At 35.4% G+C, this 24134-nt stretch overlaps 1 protein-coding gene across 1 annotated transcript in view; it reads right to left on the reverse strand.

Moving 5' to 3' along the window:
- Window positions 1-24134, reverse strand: part of LOC149801747 (peptidyl-prolyl cis-trans isomerase FKBP8-like) — a 51094-nt gene that overhangs the window by 16494 nt on the left and 10466 nt on the right. The window contains exons 3-11 of the mRNA XM_089956073.1: window positions 23353-23486; window positions 20388-20535; window positions 14905-14992; window positions 8903-9013; window positions 7397-7471; window positions 2436-2553; window positions 1904-1993; window positions 1438-1515; window positions 326-460 (exon numbers count right to left, since the gene is read on the reverse strand). Of these exons, the coding sequence (XP_089812199.1) occupies window positions 326-460; window positions 1438-1515; window positions 1904-1993; window positions 2436-2553; window positions 7397-7471; window positions 8903-9013; window positions 14905-14992; window positions 20388-20535; window positions 23353-23486 (977 nt within the window). The remainder of the gene's footprint in view (window positions 1-325; window positions 461-1437; window positions 1516-1903; window positions 1994-2435; window positions 2554-7396; window positions 7472-8902; window positions 9014-14904; window positions 14993-20387; window positions 20536-23352; window positions 23487-24134) is intronic.

The following is a 24134-nucleotide window of genomic DNA, read 5'->3' on the forward strand; positions in this document are numbered from 1 at the left end:
GCATAAGCAATACAATATATTATCCTATTAAACAACAATTTAACCAAATCTGACACTTAACAGACTAATGAATGTACCAAGAGACTGACAGCTGAATATTTTGACTGCTATGTGACATTCACAACAGAATACATAAAAGAAACTCCACTGCACACTGGTTATTTGTTTTGGTCTAAATACTGTGGGACCAAACCTAATACTAATCACAACTATAATATAATGGCTAAAACTTGTTGTCCTAACATTATCCATTTAGGTAAGTTTAATTGCATGTTCCAAGTTTGCTAATCTGCCAGCATCAAATCTCTGCTGGATAAATGGGTACCTTTGAAGGCTTCTCTTTCTTGGTGTCCTGAGGAGGAGGTTTTTTGACTCCCATCATTCTACTATATGTTGCCCTCTCTTTTTCCAATTCTTTTTTCCTGATTTGATTAAGCCTATTGACTGATGAATAAGCTTCCTGCAAGGAGCAATGATGAATAATTTATAAATAACTTCAGCATAAACACATCTCATGATCTTTTATATCAATATTTTGCATAACTTTCCTTTGTTGATTGCTCCAGGATAAAATGTAACAAATTATAGATAAATATACAGTGCTTAATGATAATAAGCTAACACTTAATAATAAATAAGAATGTGTACAAGTATATGGTTTAATGGCACATCAGCTAAACCCTGTCTAATATAGAGTGCTAAGTTAAATTTAGGGATCCGCAACAAGGCATACACAAATCATCAACTTTTCAAAAAATTTTAAAATGTTTACTAAAGAGATAGTCTGAAAATAAGCCCACCCCATTACTTTTCAAGAAACTGATTAACTTGACCCCATTTCTTTAATCTAAAGAGAATTCTGTAATTTATACTATTCATTTTATGATATGGCTAATAAAAAGATTATAAGGTACCAAAAGAATATTAAAAGATACACAAGTAAAACAATATTTAATTATTTAATGCCTTAAAGTTTGTAGTTTTATCATGGAAACATTAATGAATGGTCCAAATATGAAAGATCCATAAAGTTATACAAAATTCGGTGAAAGTATGTGGTCAGTAATTCAAGTAATTTCACATAAACAGTTACTATTATTTTAACTTGCTAACCCAAAATATAAACCATACACAAAGTCTGATGAGCATATATTTACTATAGTGAAAGATATATCAACATTTTTTGTCATTTTGATTTTGAAAATTATAAACCCAAGATCCAAAAACTTGACCATTATCATAAGTATAAGCCATTTACACAGTTTGGGGCTAGAAGTAAAGCATTCTTGAAACAACAAAAAAAAAACCAGATGAAAAATAAAGAACTTATAGATAGATGGTGTTTTGACATCATTTGTGTAGCTTTGTCAAGCATTCCTGTTGTGCATTAATAGCAGGATAAAACAATAACAACAAAAAAGAAAGAAAACAACTGACCTTGTTTTGGCTATTAATAGTGATGGTAACTTTGTACCAATGCAGTGCTTCTTCTGTTTCTCCAAGTTTCTCCATAGCCTTAATAAAGCACAAATCAATTAAATTACACTCAAGCTGCAAGCATGTGCAAAGATTTAATGATGTTCAAAGGCATCAAATTCATGCTTACTGCATTACTCTGGATGGTGTAAATATTACATTTTTTCAACAACACTATAATGTCACGAAAAAATTTTGATTTCATCCTGTACTCTGAAAGCAAATTTAATTTTAGGAATAAAATAAATCTGGCATTAAAGCAACAATTTTTAAAAGAGTGCGAAATAGATATGATCTTCCTGTTCCCCTTTCACATGTTAATCTAAATAAATGTGTCCTAGAAGATGAAATATTACCGATGAAATATAAAGACCATCATGAGGAGTCATTAGAGAAACAAAACTGAAAATTGTGTCAAGATTCTTACATTAGCCATTCTGAATGTTGCTTTCTCATTCTTGGGATTTATCTGGAAAATCTTAGAACAGCTTTCAACAACCTCCCTATACGCATCCATCTGAAATGATTAGGAAATATGCTTTTATTGACTTCAAGTCAAATACAATTTTATTTGTCTTTATTGCACATACAATTGTCAATGGAAAGACAACAGTCTGGTTACTGTAGCATTATGGTTAAGCTATTGCTCAAAATATTTTTATAAACCAAGTCAAATTCTTAATGCTACAGAGACAACAATGTTTGAGAACCAAACTTAAAGGTAAAACTCAATAGCAGTCAATGATAAATGACAAGCAATTATTCTGTTTGAGGAAAATATAACATAGCTATTACAAAAAAGTTTTAATTATATATACTGATAAAGTTTAAATGCTTGGAATCCCATGTATTCTCTGACAAAAGCATACATATCAGTGATAAACATGAAGAAAGACAAATTTCCAACAAAAAGTATCTGTTTGTTGGTCTGTCTTTCAGCTATATCAATGTCTGCATACCTTAAGCTGAGCAGCTGCAATGTTGGAGAGCACTTTTACTCTCTCCTCTAAGACTGACTGTAAGATCTCAGGGGACTCATTGTAAGTGCAATTCTCAGGATCCAGAATGGAAAGAGCTCTGAAACACCAGATAACCATGAAGTAAAGATAGTTTAGACCGTGATTGTCTACTATTCTACTGCATAAGTTCTTCAACTATCTGTTGTAGCCCACTTGATGCATGTAATGATGTTAGCATTGCTAAGAATACCTGGAAAAGGGGTGCTGGTGAAAAGGTTTGATAACCATTGATCTCCTGTACTATTTCTAGTGTACATTTAACTGTGATTATCACAGGCCTAGATCTAACTTTGTATAATGTGCAAGAAAATCAGGATCTACACTATTCTACTTATGAATTCAACTGAACAGCACAGACCCTGATTGGCTAGCACAATGTACGCTGGTATATCCTAACAGCATAGATTTTGATCTGCTAGCATGTTATACTGGTACATCATGATGTACACTATTCTTTCTACTTATGAATCCAATTTAGCAGCATAGATCCTGATCTGCTAGCATTTTATACACCACAGTATGAGGGTCTATGATTGCAACTACACAGCACAGATTCTGATCTGCTGCTAGCACATCTTATTTTGGTACATCATGATATACACTGTTCTTTTTACTTATGATTCCAATTCAACAGAATAGACCCTGATCTGTTAGCATATGATACATCACTACATGAGGGTTTATGATTTCAACTGAACAGCACAGGCCTACTCTGCTAGCAAATTTTATACTGATGATCATGATGTAAACTATTCTACTAAAAATTCAATTGAAAAATTTAAATTTTAATCTGCTAGCTTATTATACCCTGGCAAATCAGGATTTAAATTCTTCTTCTTTTGACTTCAATTGAACAGTACAGACTCAGAACTGCTGGCATTGTATGTATGCTGTATTGCAGCAATAAAGCTTGCTACCTTCTCTTTTTGCTGTGTATCATTGGAAAACCAAAGTTATCATGATGTATTTTAATTTTTGCTGGGATTATTTCCCTTTTCTTTTCAATGACTATCTGAAAATGACTTGTCTATTTGTTGAGAATCCCTCTTTATCCATAAAAATGAATAGTCTACTCACAACATAGCTGTTGCAGAAACACGTTCTCAAATAGTTGGCTCTGGCAGATACAACATTATATTGTTTACACACATTATATTGTTTACACAAGCCACAAGGCCATTTCACACCAATTTCAATGTACATCTTGTGTATAAAATGAAGTAAATAACTGTGTATGGCTTTTAATTACAACAGTTGTTTAAAAAGTCAATATTTGAGTTTCTTATGGCTTAGCAGAAACTCCCAATGTATGGGTTCAGGAAAACCATTTGTCCTCTTGTCCTGTACCATTAACCATATGTACTTGCTTATGAGTCTAATCCAACTGCAAATGGTACAGACCCAGATCTACCGTTGCATAATGTTCCAGCAGATCTGAGTCTGTGCAGTTTGTTAGGAGTAATCAGTATAACAAACAACATATACCCTGGTCTGCCAGCACATTAAGCTATGGCAGATCAGGATCTTTGTTGTTTGCAGTTTGTCTTGACTTTTAACATGGTTCCCAGGCTTTTCTAAATATAAATTTCCAGGTTTTTTCCAGGATGAAATAAAAATTGTCAAGGTTAACATATGACCATTACTGAATGGAATTAAAGTATATTTTGGATTATAAAATATGCATTTTCCAAATCTGAAGATGTTTCTATTTCAAGACTCTCCAAAACATATATGTCAGATAAGATTATCATGCACAAAACCACAAAATGAGTTACATGAAACAAATTTGAGTATATTCCTATAAATTGGCATTTAAAGCCATTTCAATGTACAAAATACAAATTCTAACTTCACTTTGCTGACCTGCATTATGTTGCTACATGGAAACAACATAATGAGCATAAATTATTTTGTTTCCTTTCAAACTTTTAATTCTAAAGAATTCTAGAGCAATATATGTGCATGTTTTACAAAGTAAACATTTCCTATCACAGTGTGAAAAAAATAAAAATAAATGAAAAGTATTAGAAACTTATCTTGTAACAAAAATAAGTTTAACCCTGAATTTATATGTGCCAATAAAATCTCAAACAAGATTTTTTTCAACCAACCTAAACTCCTTAAGACAATTTGGTTAAAAATTCCATCATTTAAAGACATTTACAAAATGGTTGATGTAAATTTTGACAACAGACCTTCAAAATTATATATTGTTGTATAAACAAGGACTGAATTTTCTGTAAAATCAACTTATCTTCTTGTAGTTCAATAAACCAGTCCCAAAACCTGTAGTGATACATGGGCTCTTATTGTTTCTTAATATATAATAAAAGGGACGACAATTCCCCATTTCAACTGTGTTCTATTTAAGATCAGAAACCAATGCTTCAAGCTACGTGTCACTGTATTAGATTCGCGCCAAAATTCAGTTCAGAGATTCAAAATTTTTCTAATCTGGGTCTCCTCCAAATATTCTAACCCCATTTTTCACATTTGGACATTAGGATGGAGTGTGGGTTCAGAGCAATTACATATATTAAAAAAAATGGAATCTGCCGCCACCGTAATATAGCTTTCCAGGTGGCCTAGCAAATTTAAACTATGTTATATCGACTTATACCTGCATAAAATCGACAGGAAAATTATTTATTTTTCAAACATGCGAAGTATTATAATCGTTATGTTGTTGTTGTTGTTGTTGTTGTTGTGGGGTTTAACGCCATTTTTCAGCACACGATAGGCATTGCATGGTGGCCAGTATTAATGGTGGAGGAAGAACCCAGGAAAACCCCAGGAAGAACCACCGACCCACGAGAAGCTACTGGCAAGCTTTCTCACATACCCACATTTGCTGAATCCTAGACTCGAACCCACGCAGACAGAGGTGAGATGGCAGTGATCCGTAATGGAAAGCGCTTTAGACCACTCGGCCACTCGGAGCCCCATAATCATTATGTCTTTAATCCGCTGACAGACTAGGTGAAACTTGGCATAGACCTGTCCCAGTACTTGCCATTTGTGTTAATAGTCACATGACTTCACAACTCGCACACAATGACATTGGAAGTCCATGAGTCACGCGATATCAACAACTCCTTTTTAATGTTGTTGTTGTACAACATTTCAATTATATTAAATGAAAGTCTGATACTATTTGTACAAACTAGAAAGAATATATAATTCTCAACATAATACTGATTTTGAGAACAACTACAAGAAACTTGGCTAGTCTGATTCATCAAGCAGAGTAGTCTTTTCTCTGACAAGTTATATATTCTCCAACTTTTAACTTCTCATATGTCTAAATTACAAAGATGTGGTACCTTGATAGAAAGGACAATTTCTGCACATTAAAATCACACAAATTAAATCAAGGACTAGGTGTGAAATTGGAATGTCCTGAGTTACAGATATTTATCTAAGTGGCAATGTACTAAAACAGTTTTATGCTTGTAGTCTCAACTCCAAACATAACATTTTCTGGGTCTGGACACATTTTAGTGTTGAGCTTGTGTCTGTTACCTGTGGATTTCTTAGTTGTTGTTGCTGTTGTTGTTGTTATGGGTTTAATGCCATTTTTCAGCACAAGATAAGCTACAGACAACAGCCAGTATATTTGGTGGAGAAAGAACCGGGGAAAAACCTGTGAAGAACAAACGAGCCCTGTGAAGCTACTGGCAAGCTTTCTCACAAACCCTTGTCACCAGGAGGTCTCTAAAACTATCATCTTGTTTGTATTTCAAATCAAACTGTAGTTTCTTTATTAACATGGCCACCATATATGCATAGCTGAGTCTATTTGTTCAGACAATAGGAATGAACTTATTCACTATGTTTTACAAGCTCTGAATAATTCCATAAATATATTTAATTTCATCACTCTGAACCCATGTAAATAAAAGTTACACTGCTTGCCTCTTCATTTTGTTCAATTTTTGTTAGAAATATTGGATCCAGATGACAGTTTTACCTTGACCAAGGAACCTCACCCCTTCATTGACTTTTTCAGGAGCCAGAAAAGGACAGAGAACAGGCTGGTTGTTCACATGTAAAACTTCAATACTGGTTTGACAAAAAACAATGAAACTTTTGCATCCTCTCTCTCTCTCTTTATATATATAAATCTGTTTGGAAATCTGGTTGATATATATATATATATATACAAACCAGATTTCCAAACAGTATACACCCACTGCAGACCCAAAAATGAAAATGTTTTTAAATTTTTTTTTAAAGTTGCTACAATGGCTTGAAAATCTAATTATCCACATTTACATTCATACTGATTTTCATTTGTCTAACTCACATGGTTTCTGCTTGATCATGCTAACATGTAAAAAAAAAACACAGTAAAACAATGGAGAAAAAAGATGTAATGGATGAAATTCTAATTAGGTCATTTGCACACACATATATAAACATGCTAGCCAAATTTCAATTTTTTCACATTTAGTGGTTTTTGTGCAATCTTACTAATAAACTTTTTGGGATGGATGGTCATACAGATGGACAGGACAAAATCTGCAAAGCAATGGTGGCTTAAAAACAATATGAATTCATTAACTTTGGAGGTTGTTAATTTTCATAGTTTTCCCCAAAATTTAAGTTTAAATTAGTACTAAAACTCCTGGATATGCTACTGGGATAGCAAGGTTCTTATTTTCTTCATAAGTTGATCCTTTTTCATTGAGTTTTAAAATTTGTGTTTTATATCAATCAAAAAATACATGAAAATTGGTATTATCAAAACAGAAGTCAAAATTTCTTACTATCAAAATATTACAGGACTGAGGAGATAAAAGTCTAACAATATATTAAGATAATGATACCTAAATTCTTAAATCTAATGGAAGATGAAAATTACATTTTCAGTACTGATAACTTCTTGTTAGTTTATTTACCTTTGATAGGAATGCAGAGCTCTCATCCACTCTGAGCGGCGGTAATAATAGTTGCCTCTCTCCTTCTTCTTCAGGCTGAAACAAACAAAAAATTTACTGAAGTAGCTGTTCCTCTACTGCCCCATAAGAATTTGCAGGAATACACAAAAATACATTCTTCCATTTTTTATCCTTCTTAATTGCTGAATATTGAAATAATGTCAAATATTCTCAAGAAACCAATCTTTTTATAGTAAAATGTTTCTTCAAGAATACTTAGCCAATCATAATACCTTTGGATAACTACTACCTCGCAAATCCAGCACTCCTAGATAACACTTTTAGCTATGTTATCTGTCAACCTATGTGTTAATTGGACAGAGTGATCTCCCCTTGTATTATAAGTATCGGTACAAATTCTGGTGAGGTTGGGCAGAGTCTTCTCCCCTTGTATTATAAGGATTGGTTCAAAATCTGGTGACTCAGTTACTACTAAGGCATGTGTAAGGCATGCAATGTGGTTCTAATTGTGGGAAGGATGGGAGGGTGTATGTGTATTATGATTTGTTACCCAATCATAATACCTGAGGAGAATAGGTAAGAGGTGGGTGGAGATACATTCCATTACCATGGAGAGACCATCTCCAGTCCCCTAATGTAAGACAGCTTCTAGATAAATCAACTGGGTGGAAGTCCAGCTGATGAGTGCTGCACTGTAGCTGAAGAATTCTTGCCAAAAGTTTAGTGGGGGCATTGAACGTGTATCGAGTCCCCAGGAAACTTGCTGGTTCCCCATGACGTCATTGTAAATCTTACATCAGCCACAAAAGTTTGGAAACTTCTCCCTACTGGGATTTGTGATAAAGATGGGATGGGGAGCTTGTACGTATGTCGTTCAGATAGGGATGGTCTCATTATACCTAAGATATACAAGGTCTTTTTTAAATAGCCAGTATAACCAGTGAGGAAAGCCGGGGACATTCTTTTTCTTTAAATTCCTAACCCTATGCAAAATGTGAAACTGTATAGCGCCACCAAAGGCACATCTACATCTAATAGGTAATTGGTCTATCAATTAATATCTGATTATCTTCAAGCGTTGCAGAGCCTAGACATTTACAAGAAGCATGAATGTATGGACAGATGGAAGAAGTGATAACTACTGGGCTCCCTAATGAAATGCATAACAACTATATCTGTTAAATTTACTACAGACAATTAGATAGTCCACACCCACTATATTCCCCATTTACTCTTGCTAGTTTGTTATCATTTTATTTTTATAACATATGCACAAAATCAACACATAATCCCAAACTGTCTGAAGACAGGGCAAAAATTTCATATAAATTTTCTACACTGCAAACCACATTATAACATTTGTTATATGAATTCCAAACATTTGAACACAAAGCCATCACAAAATTTTAATGATGGTGTTGTAACTGCCTCTTGAAAAGCGAGTCCCAAATCTCATTATTTATTAATGCAACTGAGAAAAAAACAAAAAGAAAAACTAATAATTACACATGCTCAAGCCTTTCTGGTGCAGACAATGCACTATATTCTGGTCCAGGTTCCTTCTTCAGCAACTCCAATGTGTAGATGATCTTTGCATTAGGAGGCACTTTATCTGGGCTGGAAATAATAGTGACCATATTATTTTCTGTGACAAAATCACCATCCTATGTGAAATGATATCATGTGACAAAAGCATCATCCAATGTCATATGACTTCATGTGACAAAAGCACCATCCTATGTCATATGACTTCATGTGACAAAAGTAACATCCTATGTCATATGACTTCATGTGACAAAAGCACCATCCTATGTCTTATGACTTCATGTGACAAAAGCATCATCCTATGTCATATGACTTCATGTGACAAAAGCACCTTCCTATGTGATACTATAAACAAGAGCACTACAAACAGTACACTTGATGCCTTTCTTCTGACCCTTTCCCAACCAATCACATTGCCCTTTGTTATAAGGACTTACCTACTGAATGATAAAGTGTGGACAGGTAAAATGTAATCAAAACATACAAATGGGTTAGAAAACGACAGCCTGGACAAGGAAATAAGACACATTATCTTTATTATGACTTTGACCTGCTGGGGTATGAATTTTAACATACACAACACTCAAATCAAGAGATACAAAAGGCTTACATTACATTAAAATATCTTCACAAAAAGTTTTATTCATACATCAATGGAGATGATGGAGTCATATTTACCATGCTTTGACCTCAACCTTGTAACAGGGAGCATGACTATTGTACTGGTACATGGTACACTATTTTGATATATTACTGGTTGAAGTTTCATTCAAATTTCTTCTGTAGTTCAAGTTATACTCCAGGCAGGATACAAGTCTGGGTTACATATTCCATAACTGACCTTCACCTTCGAGGCAGCGAGCATGGCTATGATATGTGACACACTGTCTTGTTTTGATGCAGTACAATGATGTGACCTTGACCTTGTAGCAGCAGTTGGCTATGGAATTTGACAAGCCAACTGTGATATATAATTAGCTTAAATTTGAATGAAATATCTTCAGTGCTTCAAAAGTTATTCTCTGCACAAGGATGCAAGTCATTTAATTATTTCTCCCTTGACATGAGCTTGAGGCAGAGGGATTGGCTATGGTATGCAACACACTGACAATTATGATATATGACTGGCTAAAGTTTCATCAAAATATATTCGGTGGTTCAAAGGTTATATTCTGGACAATGATACAAGTCACTGAGTTATATGTTCCTTGCCATTTGATCTTGACCTTGAGACAGGATGCCTGACTATGGTACAAGGCATACATTCTAGTCATGACTGATAATATACTTAGGCAAATTTCATAAAAATCTCTATTAGTAAGTTAAGACTGGACAAGCAATGGTTAAGAGACATGCTCAGTCTTTGAATGCCATCAATAATACATTTGGCTTAAGATGGAATAGTCTATCTGAGGACATGTGATTGCATTATTCATGCTTAGTTCTGCAACAATGTCCTTCAAAATCAACAAAAACTGATATTTTCACACATCATATTTTCAAACCCTAATTTTATTTCTTCATTAACCCCATCCTATAATAAGAAAATCCAACCCCCCATTTTAAAATGGAAGGGGCAGTTATCTGATGAGCAAGAAAAGGGTCATGAGTACTTTAACAGTGGTCAGCATAAAAAGGGTGGCACAATTCTGCACCAGCAGTTTATTGGTTGATGACAATGGTGTAAATGATAATCAACATGTGTAGGAGAAATTTCCTCCATCTATTTTTGAAGAATGGGAAGACTTTTCTGAACATTGGCAGGATTTTATGAAGCAATGGTTTGGCCTGAAAATATCTGGCATAATTTCATGAGCTAACATTGAGAACTGTAGAATCATGCATCTCTGAACAGACCTTCATACAATAATACACAGTTGTTTAAATGTATCCATTCAGTAAAGCAACTGTACAATACACTACAAAAAACCCTATTTAATGGTACTCAGACCATTAGAGAACAATGATTTTGGCAATCTAGATACAAGTAACAGAACTCAGTCTACTGGGTAAAAACCTCAGTTGACTGAATCTATTAGACGACAATGATTTTGGAAACTTAGCTACAACAAAACTTAGTCTATTGGGTAAAACCTCAGCTGACTGAACCCATTAGGGACAATTATTTTGGCCATAAACTGGCCATCCAGATAATTAATATTTTATCATCAGAATATTTAAATTGTATGGGGTCATAATGGGAGCCCGTGGAAGTGACCCAAGTCCAGATTATCAATGTTTTACACTATTTCTCACATGAACAGTCAAGGGGGCAAACTGGACCTTTTATTTCTTGAACAATGAGGATGGGCATATAATTGGCTAATATTTTCCTCAAAAATGAAGTTGTTGTTTTTGTAAAAGTCATGGATGGTGGTGTTATCAAGCATGGGCTCATGGGATTAGCTGGTTGAATGCCTTGTGTCTTTTGTAAACAGAACAAAACTCTCTCCCCATTTACTGAGAAATTGTAACACTCAATGACTGTCTTACTGATTTGAAGTAGATAATCAGATAATCATATACAAATATAAAACTCCGTTACGGATCACTGCCATCTCACCTCTGTCTGCGTAGGTTCAAGTCTTGGATTCGGCTAATGTGGGTATGTGAGAAAGCTTGCCAGTAGCTTCTCGAGGGTCGGTGGTTCTTTCCGGGGATTTCCCGGGTTCTTCCTCCACCATTAATACTGGCCGCCATGTATAGCCTATCGTGTGCTGAAAAATGGCGTTAAACCCAATAACAACAACAACAAATATAAAAGTATACTTGATCATTTCTAATATATATAATTGTCTCAAAGATCATTTAATAGTTAAAAAGAGATGGAATGCACCTGTCCCTGTGTATTAATCTGAAAATTGTTTTGATAATTTTATGAAGGTTTGCATTGCCATGAATATATGCATATTAATTTTGTGAGAATACATTGAATTGCCGGATAATAATGTCTTAATTGTAAGTCAGGTCAGTAATGTGAGGAAAACACAATGTCTCTTAGTTGTATACTTCTGATATTCTGTTCAGCTGTTTCTACTTGTCTACATGCATAGTACCTACTGTTAGAAACATGATTTAGGAATAAATTGTTATTTAAGCTACTGCATTTGGTTCTCAATCGTGTATGCTGGATTTGATTTACCTGATCACTAAGAAAATAATGTGAATGAATTTTATGTTTCTTCTGATTCAGGTGAGTTTTTAAATTTTGAATGAATGAGTTACTAATTATTTCAATGGGTAACATGTTCCATAGTTGAACTGTGGAAGATAGAAATGATTTCTGATAAAGTGTCACTCAGCACAAAGGAAGTCAAATATTATTTGACGATTGAGTGGTGTAGGTATCACTGTTAGGTGAATTATATCTTGTAAACAATGTGGAGCAAAACCATTGTTCATGTAAACAACTGAATTAATTTATGCTCATAGTGCTGATGATTCAGGCTAACCCACCCGATTTCCTCATATAATACTGCCTGAGCCACATTTCTGGTAGCACCTGTTACTATTTTCGTAGCCTCCAAATTATTGTTTCCAGTAATTCTTTTTCTTGCATAGTACAGTTATCACAGATACAATCAGTATATTCAAATATGGGAAGTATGTAAGAGTTATACATTCTTCTCAAGGACAAGTGAACCAATTTATATTTTAGAATCATCAAAATATTAACTGTCTCCCAGACCTTTTCAGGCAAATGGTTGCCATACAGCATCACATAACAATATAATACCTAAGTGTTTATGCTGCAAAATGTCTTGAATATCTGTATTGGACATCCACAGTTTAGGAAGGTTATTTGAGTTTTGCTTTCATGTTATGACCACTGACCTTTGTTGTATTTATGAATGTTCAAACTTACAATTTGACCAGCCTCATTTGGATATTAAATGATTGTAGATTGTGTAGTATGATCAGCAAATTATCTTAGTGATGATTGTATATACAGTATCATTTATATATACTAAAAATAATAATTGTCCAAGGATTTTTCCTTGAGGAACTCCTGCATTTATAGATTGAAAATCTAATGTTTGGGAATTAGGACAACTCTTATTTTCTTAATCACAAGTAATGTTCTAATCACAAACAGTAAACTACCAATCTTCTTATGTTTAATAAGTAATACAGAATGACAAACGTGATCAAATGCTTTACTTATAGTAACGAAAACAGTTCAAACTTCCTTTCCATGGCCTAGGGCTAAACAAATCGTATTATAAATGTCTGGTAACTTATTTGTTGTATAGTCACCAGGTGTAAAGAAAAACTGAGTAGATGCAATCAAGTTATGTTGAACAATATAATTAAACAGATATATGTAGACACATTTTTCAGATATGCTAGACAAAATACAAAGGAGTGGTATTAGATGATAGTTTCAAACATTCATTCTACATTCTTTTTTATATGTTGGGACCACATGTGCTAATTTCCAAGAATCTGGAAGTCTTGAGGTATTAAGATAAATGGTAAAGATCCAACATAGTGGATACTTAATTGAACTTTTAAGAAACATGGGATCCAGTAAGTCTAGATCACCTGATCCTTGGATTGATTTATAACAATGCTGTATATCTCATCTCCAATGATGCTGATGTAAGAGATAGTGGGGTATGGCAAATGATGTATGTCTAGTTCAACAAGTTCACATTGTGTTATATTATCAATCTGTATGCTAGACTGTTCACACAAGAAATTGCTAAATATTTTAGATTTCTCTCCACCATCTGTCACATTAGCCTGGTTATTACATGTAATCAATGAGTCACAAAATTTCTTGTTGGACTTTATCTGGATGTCTTTAACAAATTTCTACCACTCCTTAAAATTGTCTGAACAATTTTTAATTTCACCAGCCAACCGCTGATTGTGGAAATATTTGGATGCACATATTTTACTAATAATCTTATTTGGGCTTGGTTTGTGATTTGTCCAACTGTAAAGCCATTTTGATTGTTGAATGAGTTTTCTAATTTCAATGTGCATCCAGGGTGGATCTTTAGCACAAAGTGTTTTTTTTATACCCAATTTTGCTTACTGCATCCCAAAGTAGACCTGTAAATTTAGTAATGATATCATTAATATCATTATTTTTAAATATCTCATCTCACAAAACATTCTGCAGAAGTGAATTTAACAAAGTATAGTCTTCTTTATCATCGAGCCATATTCTCTCAAAGTCTGGATCTCCTAAGTGCTATGGCAAGATCATTATTCTTACACAAGTCTGGAGTTCCAAAGTTCGAATTGAGCAAGTACAAACTATAAACCGAAGGCATGAGTGATGTCATATGTTTATCACACAGTGAATATATGTTTCTTCTTCAGAATAACATCTTGCAGTCATAACCACAAGCATGTTTAAATCACAGAACAAAAATATGTTGTTGCTGTAGGGTTTAACGCCATATTTCAGCACGCAATAGGTTGTACATGGCGGCCAGTATTAATGGCGGAGGAAGAACCCAGGAAATCCCTGGAAAGAACCACTGACCCTCAAGAAGCTACTGGCAAGCTTTCTTACATACCCACATTGGCTGAACCAAGACTTGAACCTACGCAGACAGAGGTGAGATGGCAGTGATCCGTAAGGGAGAGCGCTTTAGACCACTTGGCCACTCGGGGCCCCAACTACAGTATGCAGTTCATGCATAATAAACCCACGTTGACTTATAGGATCATCTTCTCCTTTAATAAAGTTTTAGCACATTTTTATTGACAAGAATTCTTTAACTGATGACAAGCTCACCTCTACCCCTATTTTTAATGAAAATTAACATGGCAGTTCCCTGGGCTAACCATATAAGAAACACAGTAACCAACATATAACAGTTGATAGAAACTGTGGACACGGTTTTGTGACCACTTAATATGTGAAATTCATCAAAAGTCAAACAAATTACATGTATATAAAAAAGAGACCAATCTATAAATATAAGCAAGTGAACACTTCTTACCTTCCTAGTTCTCCATAAGCAAATCTGGCATCTGTGACAAGCTCACAAGTTTCTCTCACCTGCATCAAACACACAGCCAGGTCCCAGGCTGAGAAAAAACAAAACATAAGAAATATTTACATAACATATGGATACAAATTATATTATATAAATAAATGAACCAAGTTAAATCTGTTTCACAGCAAGGAGCACATATCACTGGACTAACTAAAAGGTCTCAACCAGCCAGGCTAGTTAGTAAGTAGCCCCACATACCTCACTTTTGAGTGAGAGAATAATGGAGCAAGATTGCAATCTAAGAAATCTCCACATGAACAGGACATAATTAGGCTGTTCCCACAGGAATAGAAAGGAAACAGAAAGATTAGTTACTGAACCGATACCTTCCTCCTGCTGTCTGGCCCACAGACCAGTGGTCAAAACTTGGTACTTGGTCCAAAGACCAATGTCAGATGCCCAGCATATGTTGATTGATGCTTGCCACCTGGTGCTGTGTTTGGTGACCAGTGGTTAGTGCCTGATAATCAGTGACCTGAGAATGAAAATGGAAGATCAGCAATATAAAACAAACCCAGTGATCAGTAAGTGGTGCCTAGTGCCAGGCAACAGATCTAGCTAGACGTCACCCAGTACACCTCCAAGTGACCAGTGTCTGGTGTCCTAAGCCCAATGGCTAGTATCCAGAGATCTGGTACTTAGTGACCAGTGACATACCTTCTATAACTTATAACTGTCAGACATATCCCACCTAGTACTGATGACCCAGTGACAGATCTTCAATAACTGTCATCTGATACGCTATCTTATAATTGTTGATTTGGTGTCTGATCTCTGGTCAATCAATAGTCTAAAGATTAGTCTTTACTGGAAAGTCTCTGTTTGGGGCAATTCAACTCCAACTAACAACTAATTCAAGGTGTAAGACATTCACAAACTATAAAGAAAGTATGAGGTCAAAAAATGTAAACTTTGTGCAAAAAATCTTGTTTCTTAATCAGTCATAGTGATCCTGACCTTTGATTCCAAAATCAACAGGCCTTCAACCTTACTTCAAGTACAGGCCATTCACAAAGTTTAGTCTAGAGACATGATACAGAACTAAACTTATTGAACACTAATTTTCTTCTCTCAGTCACAGTGACTTTACCTATTGATCTGTTGATCTAAAAACTAAACGGCTTCATTGTCATTTTCCATTCAAGTTATCTAAAAGCAGTCTCACATACCTTAGGGGAATGGAGATGGTCTCTCCAGAGATACCTTAGGGAAATGGAGTTAGTCTTTCTGGGGCAAGGGGATTTATTTAGCCCTCCACCCTATACCTATTCTCCTAAGGTATTATGAATAGGTAATGTATTTGAAGAAGAAACCATTTTTGTGAGTAAAATATGTTTTATTGATTATACTTACCCAATCATAATACTCATACACTTTCCCAACCTTCCCCCAGTCACATCCATATAGACAGCATACTGTCTGCTTCAGTAGTAACTGATTTTACAGGTTTTTGTGCCAATTCCAGTATCAAGGGGGAGTCACTCTATCTAACTGCCACCTAAGTGGGCAGATAACTTTTAGATTTTAGCAAAACATTTTAGCCTGGGAGGACTGGATTTGCAAGGTTGTTGTTGTTTTTGTTGTTTTTGTTGTGGGGTTTAACGCCATTTTTCAGCACACGATAGGCCATACATGGCGGCCAGTATTAATGGTGGAGGAAGAACCCAGGAAAACCTCGGAAAGAACCACCGACCAACGAGAAGCTACTGGTAGCTTTCTCACATACCCACATTGGCTGAATTTGAGATGTGAACCTGCGCAGACAGAGGTGAGATGGCAGTGATCCGTAACGGAGAGCGCTTTAGACCACTCGGGATTTGCAAGGTAGTAGCTCTCCTAAGTTATTATGATTGGGTAAGTATTAATAAAGAAGCATATTTTACTAGAAGAATGTTTGTTTCTACACAACAAAATTAATTAAACATAGCATACTTGGACCAAACTTTATGGATGGCTTGCTGTTGAACAGCCCAGATAGGTAGCATTTTGCACCATGGGTAAAAATTCCGCCAGATCAAGTTAAGCCTTTCAGGATGAAAGATCTCTAATAAAAACTGGAGAATGTACTTGGTTCTACATCCCACTGCATGGTTAATAACAGGTATAGAACAGTTTTTCTCATATTCGTGGCAAATGTCCTAACTCTGAGAGCCAATATGCAATGTGAATTTATTGGCGTAGGGTTATTTCTGATATGTGAAACAGATAGCCCACTTTATCTAGGAACAAAGTGTCCATGTTGATACATCATCCTTCCCATTTTTGAAGGCAAGATGAGGCATGATCTACCTTGATTGTCCAGGCCTCCTGCATCTGGGACTGGTGAGACAAAAGTTGGGATTTGGGCATTCCACCTTGTCACCAATTTGCCCATCATAGGAAAATCCTGTTGCGCATCTGTTGAGTGAAAAATGGGGGATGAATAAAACAATTCTGTTTGTATCAGTATTTGTTCTTGCTGGATATGTCACTGAGGACACCACTTTAGAAAATCTCAAACAAGAATATAAATGTCTGGGGAATTGGTTCCACTCTACTGTTTGAGATAAGTCATCACAGAGTTGTCGGACAGATTGGTAACTCCATTCCCATGTAGGTTCTCCAGACACAAATGAAAAACTTTCAAAATGGTTTTCATCTTGAGCATATTACCACCTTTCTATTGCATACCAAATAGGTAAGAGACTTGTTACCCCAGTCTTCTGTGTTTGCATCCACACCAGTCACTATTGCCAGATTCTGTACTTGCAAGGTGTTCTCGATGTGAGTCAAGAGTGTTTTCCCTGCCTTTGAGATACAACTTCATAATCACAAGACTTCTGGAAACCTTTGAGTGGGACACGGAGTCATGCTTCTTGCAAGTCCACAATGATCAAGCAGTCTCCCCACTGGACATCATTTAGAACCCATTGCTGCATCTCATTATGAACTCAAAGCATATAAGAGTTCACTGAATGTGTTTAGGTTGACAATCAATAGATAAGTGCTGCATTTACTGCAGAATGAGCTCTGGATGAAGGCTTAGGAGATGGGATGAATGTGATAAAGAGTCCACCAAAACCACCTGTCAACTCCACATGTCATTATGGTAAACCTTCCTCAAGCCATTGAACTGGATACATTCATTAGTCTGGTGGCTGATGCTGTGTGATTGTGGCCCATTGTGATCAGAGTCATTGGTCAAGTACAGTCATGAAGGAACATGGCCATGTTGGCTGGCATGACATTGTCCAGTTCTTGAGGTTGGATGTGGTATGGGATATTGATCCACATAGCAGGTCCGTAATTCTGATACATGAGACTGTAACTAAGGCTGATGTTGCTCTCCATCTCACTCCCCAGTAAATGATATGGTTTCAAACTCTTGCATGCAAGCTGATGATGTTTTGTCCCTAAAGGTATGCTTCTGTGTCTTTCCCTAAGTCCCAATAGATTTGTCTCCCATGGACTTCTGTCCATAATATGCAAGTCTGACATGTATTCAAAGAATGACAACTAGATAAAACTCCACATGTACAATGGTTGTCAGACTGGTCTTGCCCATTGTCTAAATCAATAAGACAGGCAGAGCAGACAATTTATACACATAATGTAGCGCACATACTGCTTTTAAATTATGAACTTAGTTGTGTCCATGCAGAATTATACACTATGATAAACAACTGTAAAATGGCTCAAGTGACCTGTACAGGTAGCTAAGGATTACAGTTTCGCTATTAACACAAACGAAGTGGATGCTAAATAAGTAGCTCTAGTAATAAGTTACCTGCAGGAAGGCCAATTTTTGACTGTCTATAGAGGTAAAATCACTGAAACATTACTTATAATAAATACATGTACAAACTGAACCAATTCTAGCAATAAGTTATCTGTAGGAAGACTAATTTTTTTTACTGCCTATACAAGTAAAATCACTGAAACATCCCTTATAATAAATAATTTTACAAACTAGATGCCAAATAACAAATTCTAGTAATAAATGATCTGTAGGACAGCCAATTTTCCACAGCACAGACAGGTAAAATCACTGTAACATCACCTAAAATAAATACATCTGAGAACTGAATGCCAAATAACAAATACTGGTAATATGTTATCTGTAGGAAGACCATTTTTGACTGCCTATACAAGTTGTTGTTGTTGTGGGGTTTAACGCCATTTTTCAGCACACGATAGGCTATACATGGCGGCCAGTATTAATGGTGGAGGAAGAACCCGGGAAAACCCCAGAAAGAACCACTGACCCACGAGAAGCTAGTGGCAAGCTTTCTCATATACCCACATTGGCGCCTATACAAGCAAAATCATTGAAGCATCACTTATAGTAATGAATGAGCTGGACGCTAATGAGTCAAGAATGTATAGAAAACCTAACTGTACATACCATATGTTCTATAAAGGTAAAATCAGTAATGCATCATGTATATAACTATGAAATGGATGCTAAGACAATATAGAAAAATTACCTGTAGGTACCTAGGCATAGCATAAATTGTACTGAAATATTAAAAAAACTTTCCATATCAGACCAAGCCTGCACTTATTAATACAGTTAGAGCAATGTGAGTGGACACCATGACTACCTGTGCAGGCATGTATCAAAGGCACCTACATGTGTGAAACTGGCAATGTGACTTTAACACTGAAAGTTAACTTTGTTTTCAATGATAGAAAGAACAGAAAAGTTGGAAAGTTATAGATGGAGTATACTTCCTTTCAAAAATGAAACTCCTCCAACTTGTTGTAAGGTAGAAAACTTCTAAACTGCTGGTATGGAATTTATGAGGCCTCTCTGTCTGCAGAAAGTGTGCTACTCGGCCTGAACAGAAGTAGAAACTGATGTTTTCATGGGATTTAGCACTAACCCTGGTATCAAGGGGGATCACTCTAACTGCCACCTAGGTGGGCAGATAACTTTTAGCTTTTTAGCTAAAAAGTTTAGCCTGTTATGGGTGAATTTATGAGGTAGCAGTAATTCTCCAAATGTATTATGATTCGGTAATGTATGTGAAGAAGAAATCATTTTTCTTCTTTCAGCCTGTGACCTTGATCTTTGCCATTTTGAATGCCAAATGAATTGGCTTCTTCCTATATCACAAAACAAAAACCATTAACAAAATTTGGTTCAGTCTGTGATGCAGAACTAATATTACCATGTAGCAACCATTGTGACCTTAACCTTTCACCTGCTGATTATGAACATGGCAGGCTTCTTGCTTGCTCCAAAATGCATACTATTGAGAAAGCCTGATTACATGCTGTAGAAATCGAGCTATTGTGCAAAAATGAAATAGGGAAGAGATGGCTGGACAGATGGATATTATAGCATCATATGCTCTGCCTTATGGTAGTTATATAAAAAGTGAGATATGTAACTTCTCAATTGAGATCATGATTGAAATGTCTGAGCATGAGTTCTGTCTCACCTTGGTGGACATCGCCATCTCCCAGGGTGAACACAATGCAATCCTCAACATCAACCTGGGTGCCATCTTCAAGCTGGCCTTTGGTGCACACAGAAACAATATCTCCAGGAACTGGTTTAGTATCATCACCCTGACCTGGTACCAACACCTTGGAAAAAAAAGAAAGAAATGAGTTCAAAAATGAAATCTGAAACCAAGATGAAGATGACTACTCTAGAACATAAACTCACTATTTTTTACAGTCCCAATTTTCACGGATTTCATGAATGCTACAAACCATAAAGTTAAAAGTCAACAAACAATTATCCTTCTGTGTAAACATGAGGTCATTTTCCCCAATCCACAAATTTAAGATCCCAAAAAGTGACTTTTTAAAAAAACAAAACCATGACAATTTATCCCAAAGAAAAGAAATAAATTCACTGCAAAATGCATATACAGTAGTCCCACCAACATTTGAGGCCACTGGCTGTAGCAGATTTAACTTAACTTACTGCATATTGACTTCTATTTGTAGGGTACTCATTTTTGTGGAATTGTTAGTTGCTACAAGCCAAGAATTTAAATACCCAAACATGTAGCCAATTAGGTTCGCACCATTTTCATTTAGCCTATTAGGTTTGCACCAATTTCATTTAGGACCAACTAGACACCATAAGAAGTCTTTTAGTGAAAACGCAATGTGTATTTTGCCATCCATTCAGGCGGAGTAGTGATGGTGAGTGATAACAATATTTACAAGATGGTCAGTGAGGTGGCCATATTGGATATCCTGGCTGCAGCATTTTCATCATTTACCAACTAGACATCTTAAGAAAATCCCATGCAAATATGACTTTCCATTCAAGAGAAAATAAGAATTCAATTGAAAACTCCATGGAAAGGTGACCATCAATTCAGGAGAAGCAGCAGTAACAAAATTTCAACACAGCCACTGTAGTGTCCATACTGGATGTCTAAGAGGAACCATTTGTTCCATTTAGAACCAACCAGACCTCAAAAGAAGTCTTCAGGTGTAAACCTCGTGTTGATTTGACTTTATGCCCAGCAGGAGAAGTGACAATAAGATTTTCAAGATGGCTGACACGATGGCCATATTTGAATTTTATATTGGCACCATTAACATTTAGACTCAGTGTGAAGTCTTTAAGTAAAACCCCCATGATTATATGACCATTTTTTCAACAGGAGTATCAATAACAAGATTATCAAAATGGTCACTGTGGCGTTCATTTAGAACCAACTAGATCTTGGGAGAAATGTGTGTGTAAAGTTCCATGGCAACCCTCCATGTAGTTTTGGAGGAGTAGCAATAAAAAGCTGGTGGTAATGGACAGATGTCAGACAATGGACAACAGGCCATCTAATTAGCCCTTCTGTTCTATGACCAGTTAAATCAATAAAAATATGAACCAAAACAGCTACTTTCAAACAAGAGTACGATAAACAGCATGTTATATGTTTACTCTTTGGTAAACAGTATCATACATCTAAGTCTTCTATGTCAAACCCTCTTTCATTAGTCAAATACTTGAGTACTTCAAGACATAGTATGCATTTAACTACGTCCTATGTTAGAATTACTAAGTGACATTGCTTAGCAATACTAAATTATGCTCTCCACCAGATCAACATATGTCTTCCTTATCTAAAATGCAAGCTAGGGTATATGTTCAGGGCAATTTAGGCACAACAGTCACCCTCAAGGCTGTCATTTTGCCAAAACATGTCCCCAAAGCATGTTTGTTTAACCGTGCCTCAATCTCATGCCAGTTCTGTGTCAATACAATGCATCAATATACATGTACATAGCAAAATGTTGACTTTTGTATAAATTTTCCCTCAAAGAGGAAGGTGTAAAGATACAAGTTTTATGCTCTGCAAGTCAATTTATTAATTAATTCCAGCAACTAAATTGCTGTCTACAGAAGTATGAAAAACATTAACTCACATATTATCCTTGAAGAACAAGTGATAATTATAACTTTTGGAGCCCAATTGGAAGCGAATGACTCAGTGCACCTATCAGGTCCATTAATAATAAAATTAATCAATATATCTAATAATTCACACAATTAAGGTCTGACAAGTTGATTTCTTGTACGTATACTGATACGTTGCTTTGACTGTAACCTATTTTAGAGGTTTAGGTCAATATGTTATTGCTGTGGTGAAGCAACATAAAGAAAAGTTTCAAAATTTAAAATACATTTTTAAAATTATTTAATTAGTATTTTAATCATGTGACATGAAAATATTTTGTTGAAAGCCATTTTTTATATATGACATTTCAGCTACTGATCCCAAAACCGACAGGTGCCTTCTTGACTCCAATGCAAGGCATGCAAAAAGTTTGGGCATGTTTTGTGGCACAAGACCACTAAGTTATATTGTGGAAACCATTTTCTTCTTAGAGATTCCCTCTGACCTTGACCTTTGTTTATCCTACATTTAATAGGTGTCTTCCTTTTCTCACATGCAAGCCATTTACAAATTCAAGTCTAGGTATATAAGCCATAAATGAATCTAGTCAAAGAAAGTGAGAAAAAACCCAAAAATCTTCAGTCTGGAAATCAATTTTCTTCTTAAAGTCAATTTGACCTTTTGACTCCAAAATTAACAGATCATCAGCTTATCTCAAATACAAATTATTTATAAAGTTTAGTCAAGGTCTCTTCTATACAGGTCAAGTTCTTGTGAAGAAAATATTTTCATTTTTTCAGTCGATACGAGTTTGACTGTTAACCTATTGACCTTGAAACTGACATCTTTCTTGCCCTAAATGCAAACTATGTTTGTTAATGGCAGATGGTGGAGAACTCCAGCTACTGTGCAGAAAATGAAAAAGCGAACAGACAGTTGGACTTGTAGACAAATGTCATAAAATGATTTGCTCTGCCCTATGTTGGCATATAAAACAAAAGGAGGAATGGTATACAAATTTTGAAGATATATTTTCACATACCTTCTTAACCAAAAGACCATTGCCAAGGATGTCCACTGGTTCCCCTGTAGTATTGTTGGAATTGTTGGTATTGCCTTCCTGGATTTCTTTTGTCACACTGCCATCCAGTTCCTTCTCTATGACTTTAGCCACTCCTGACAAAAGAAAATTTCAAAACCAGGGATGGAAGTCATTGCAAATTCCATCACTTTTATTTTGTCCTTGCCTCCTTTAATCCCCCAGGCTGCATTTTGGACTCAAATCCTTCAATGTTATATGCTCATCTTCCCAAAAATAATCTAAAATATCATTGCTTTTCCTCAAAATAGTGTTGATGGAATTACAACATAACATACATATTACTAATAAAACAATTTCATTGACCCAGAAGAGGCAGGGATGGAGGGCTTTTATTGCATTGGGATCTAAAACCTTCACTGACTTATAAAAGAGATGAGAGAAGGATGTTAACTATGCAATACTTTAAAACATATGTTAATGCTTTGGGATAAAAGGTAGTCATGATACTCTTTTTCATGGAATGAGATAGCTTTATTTTTGTTGCTTGATCCTTGATTGTAATTAGTACATGCTGAACTGTCTGTACAAATATATTTCCAATTTCAGAAGAATAAAAATTATTTAAAGTGATAGGAAAAGTTCCTGGGTAAAATAATAATAATAATAATGAGGACTTTGTATAGCGCCTAATCTTTAGAAGCTCTAAGTGCTTTACAACATTAGACAACAACTATAACATAAAAAACATATATAATGATATGAGTACAAAAACAAACACCATG

This window comes from Sinohyriopsis cumingii, chromosome 4, assembly GCF_028554795.1.
Source record: "Sinohyriopsis cumingii isolate HCF-2022 chromosome 4, ASM2855479v2, whole genome shotgun sequence".
Taxonomy (NCBI): Eukaryota; Metazoa; Mollusca; class Bivalvia; order Unionida; family Unionidae; genus Sinohyriopsis; species Sinohyriopsis cumingii.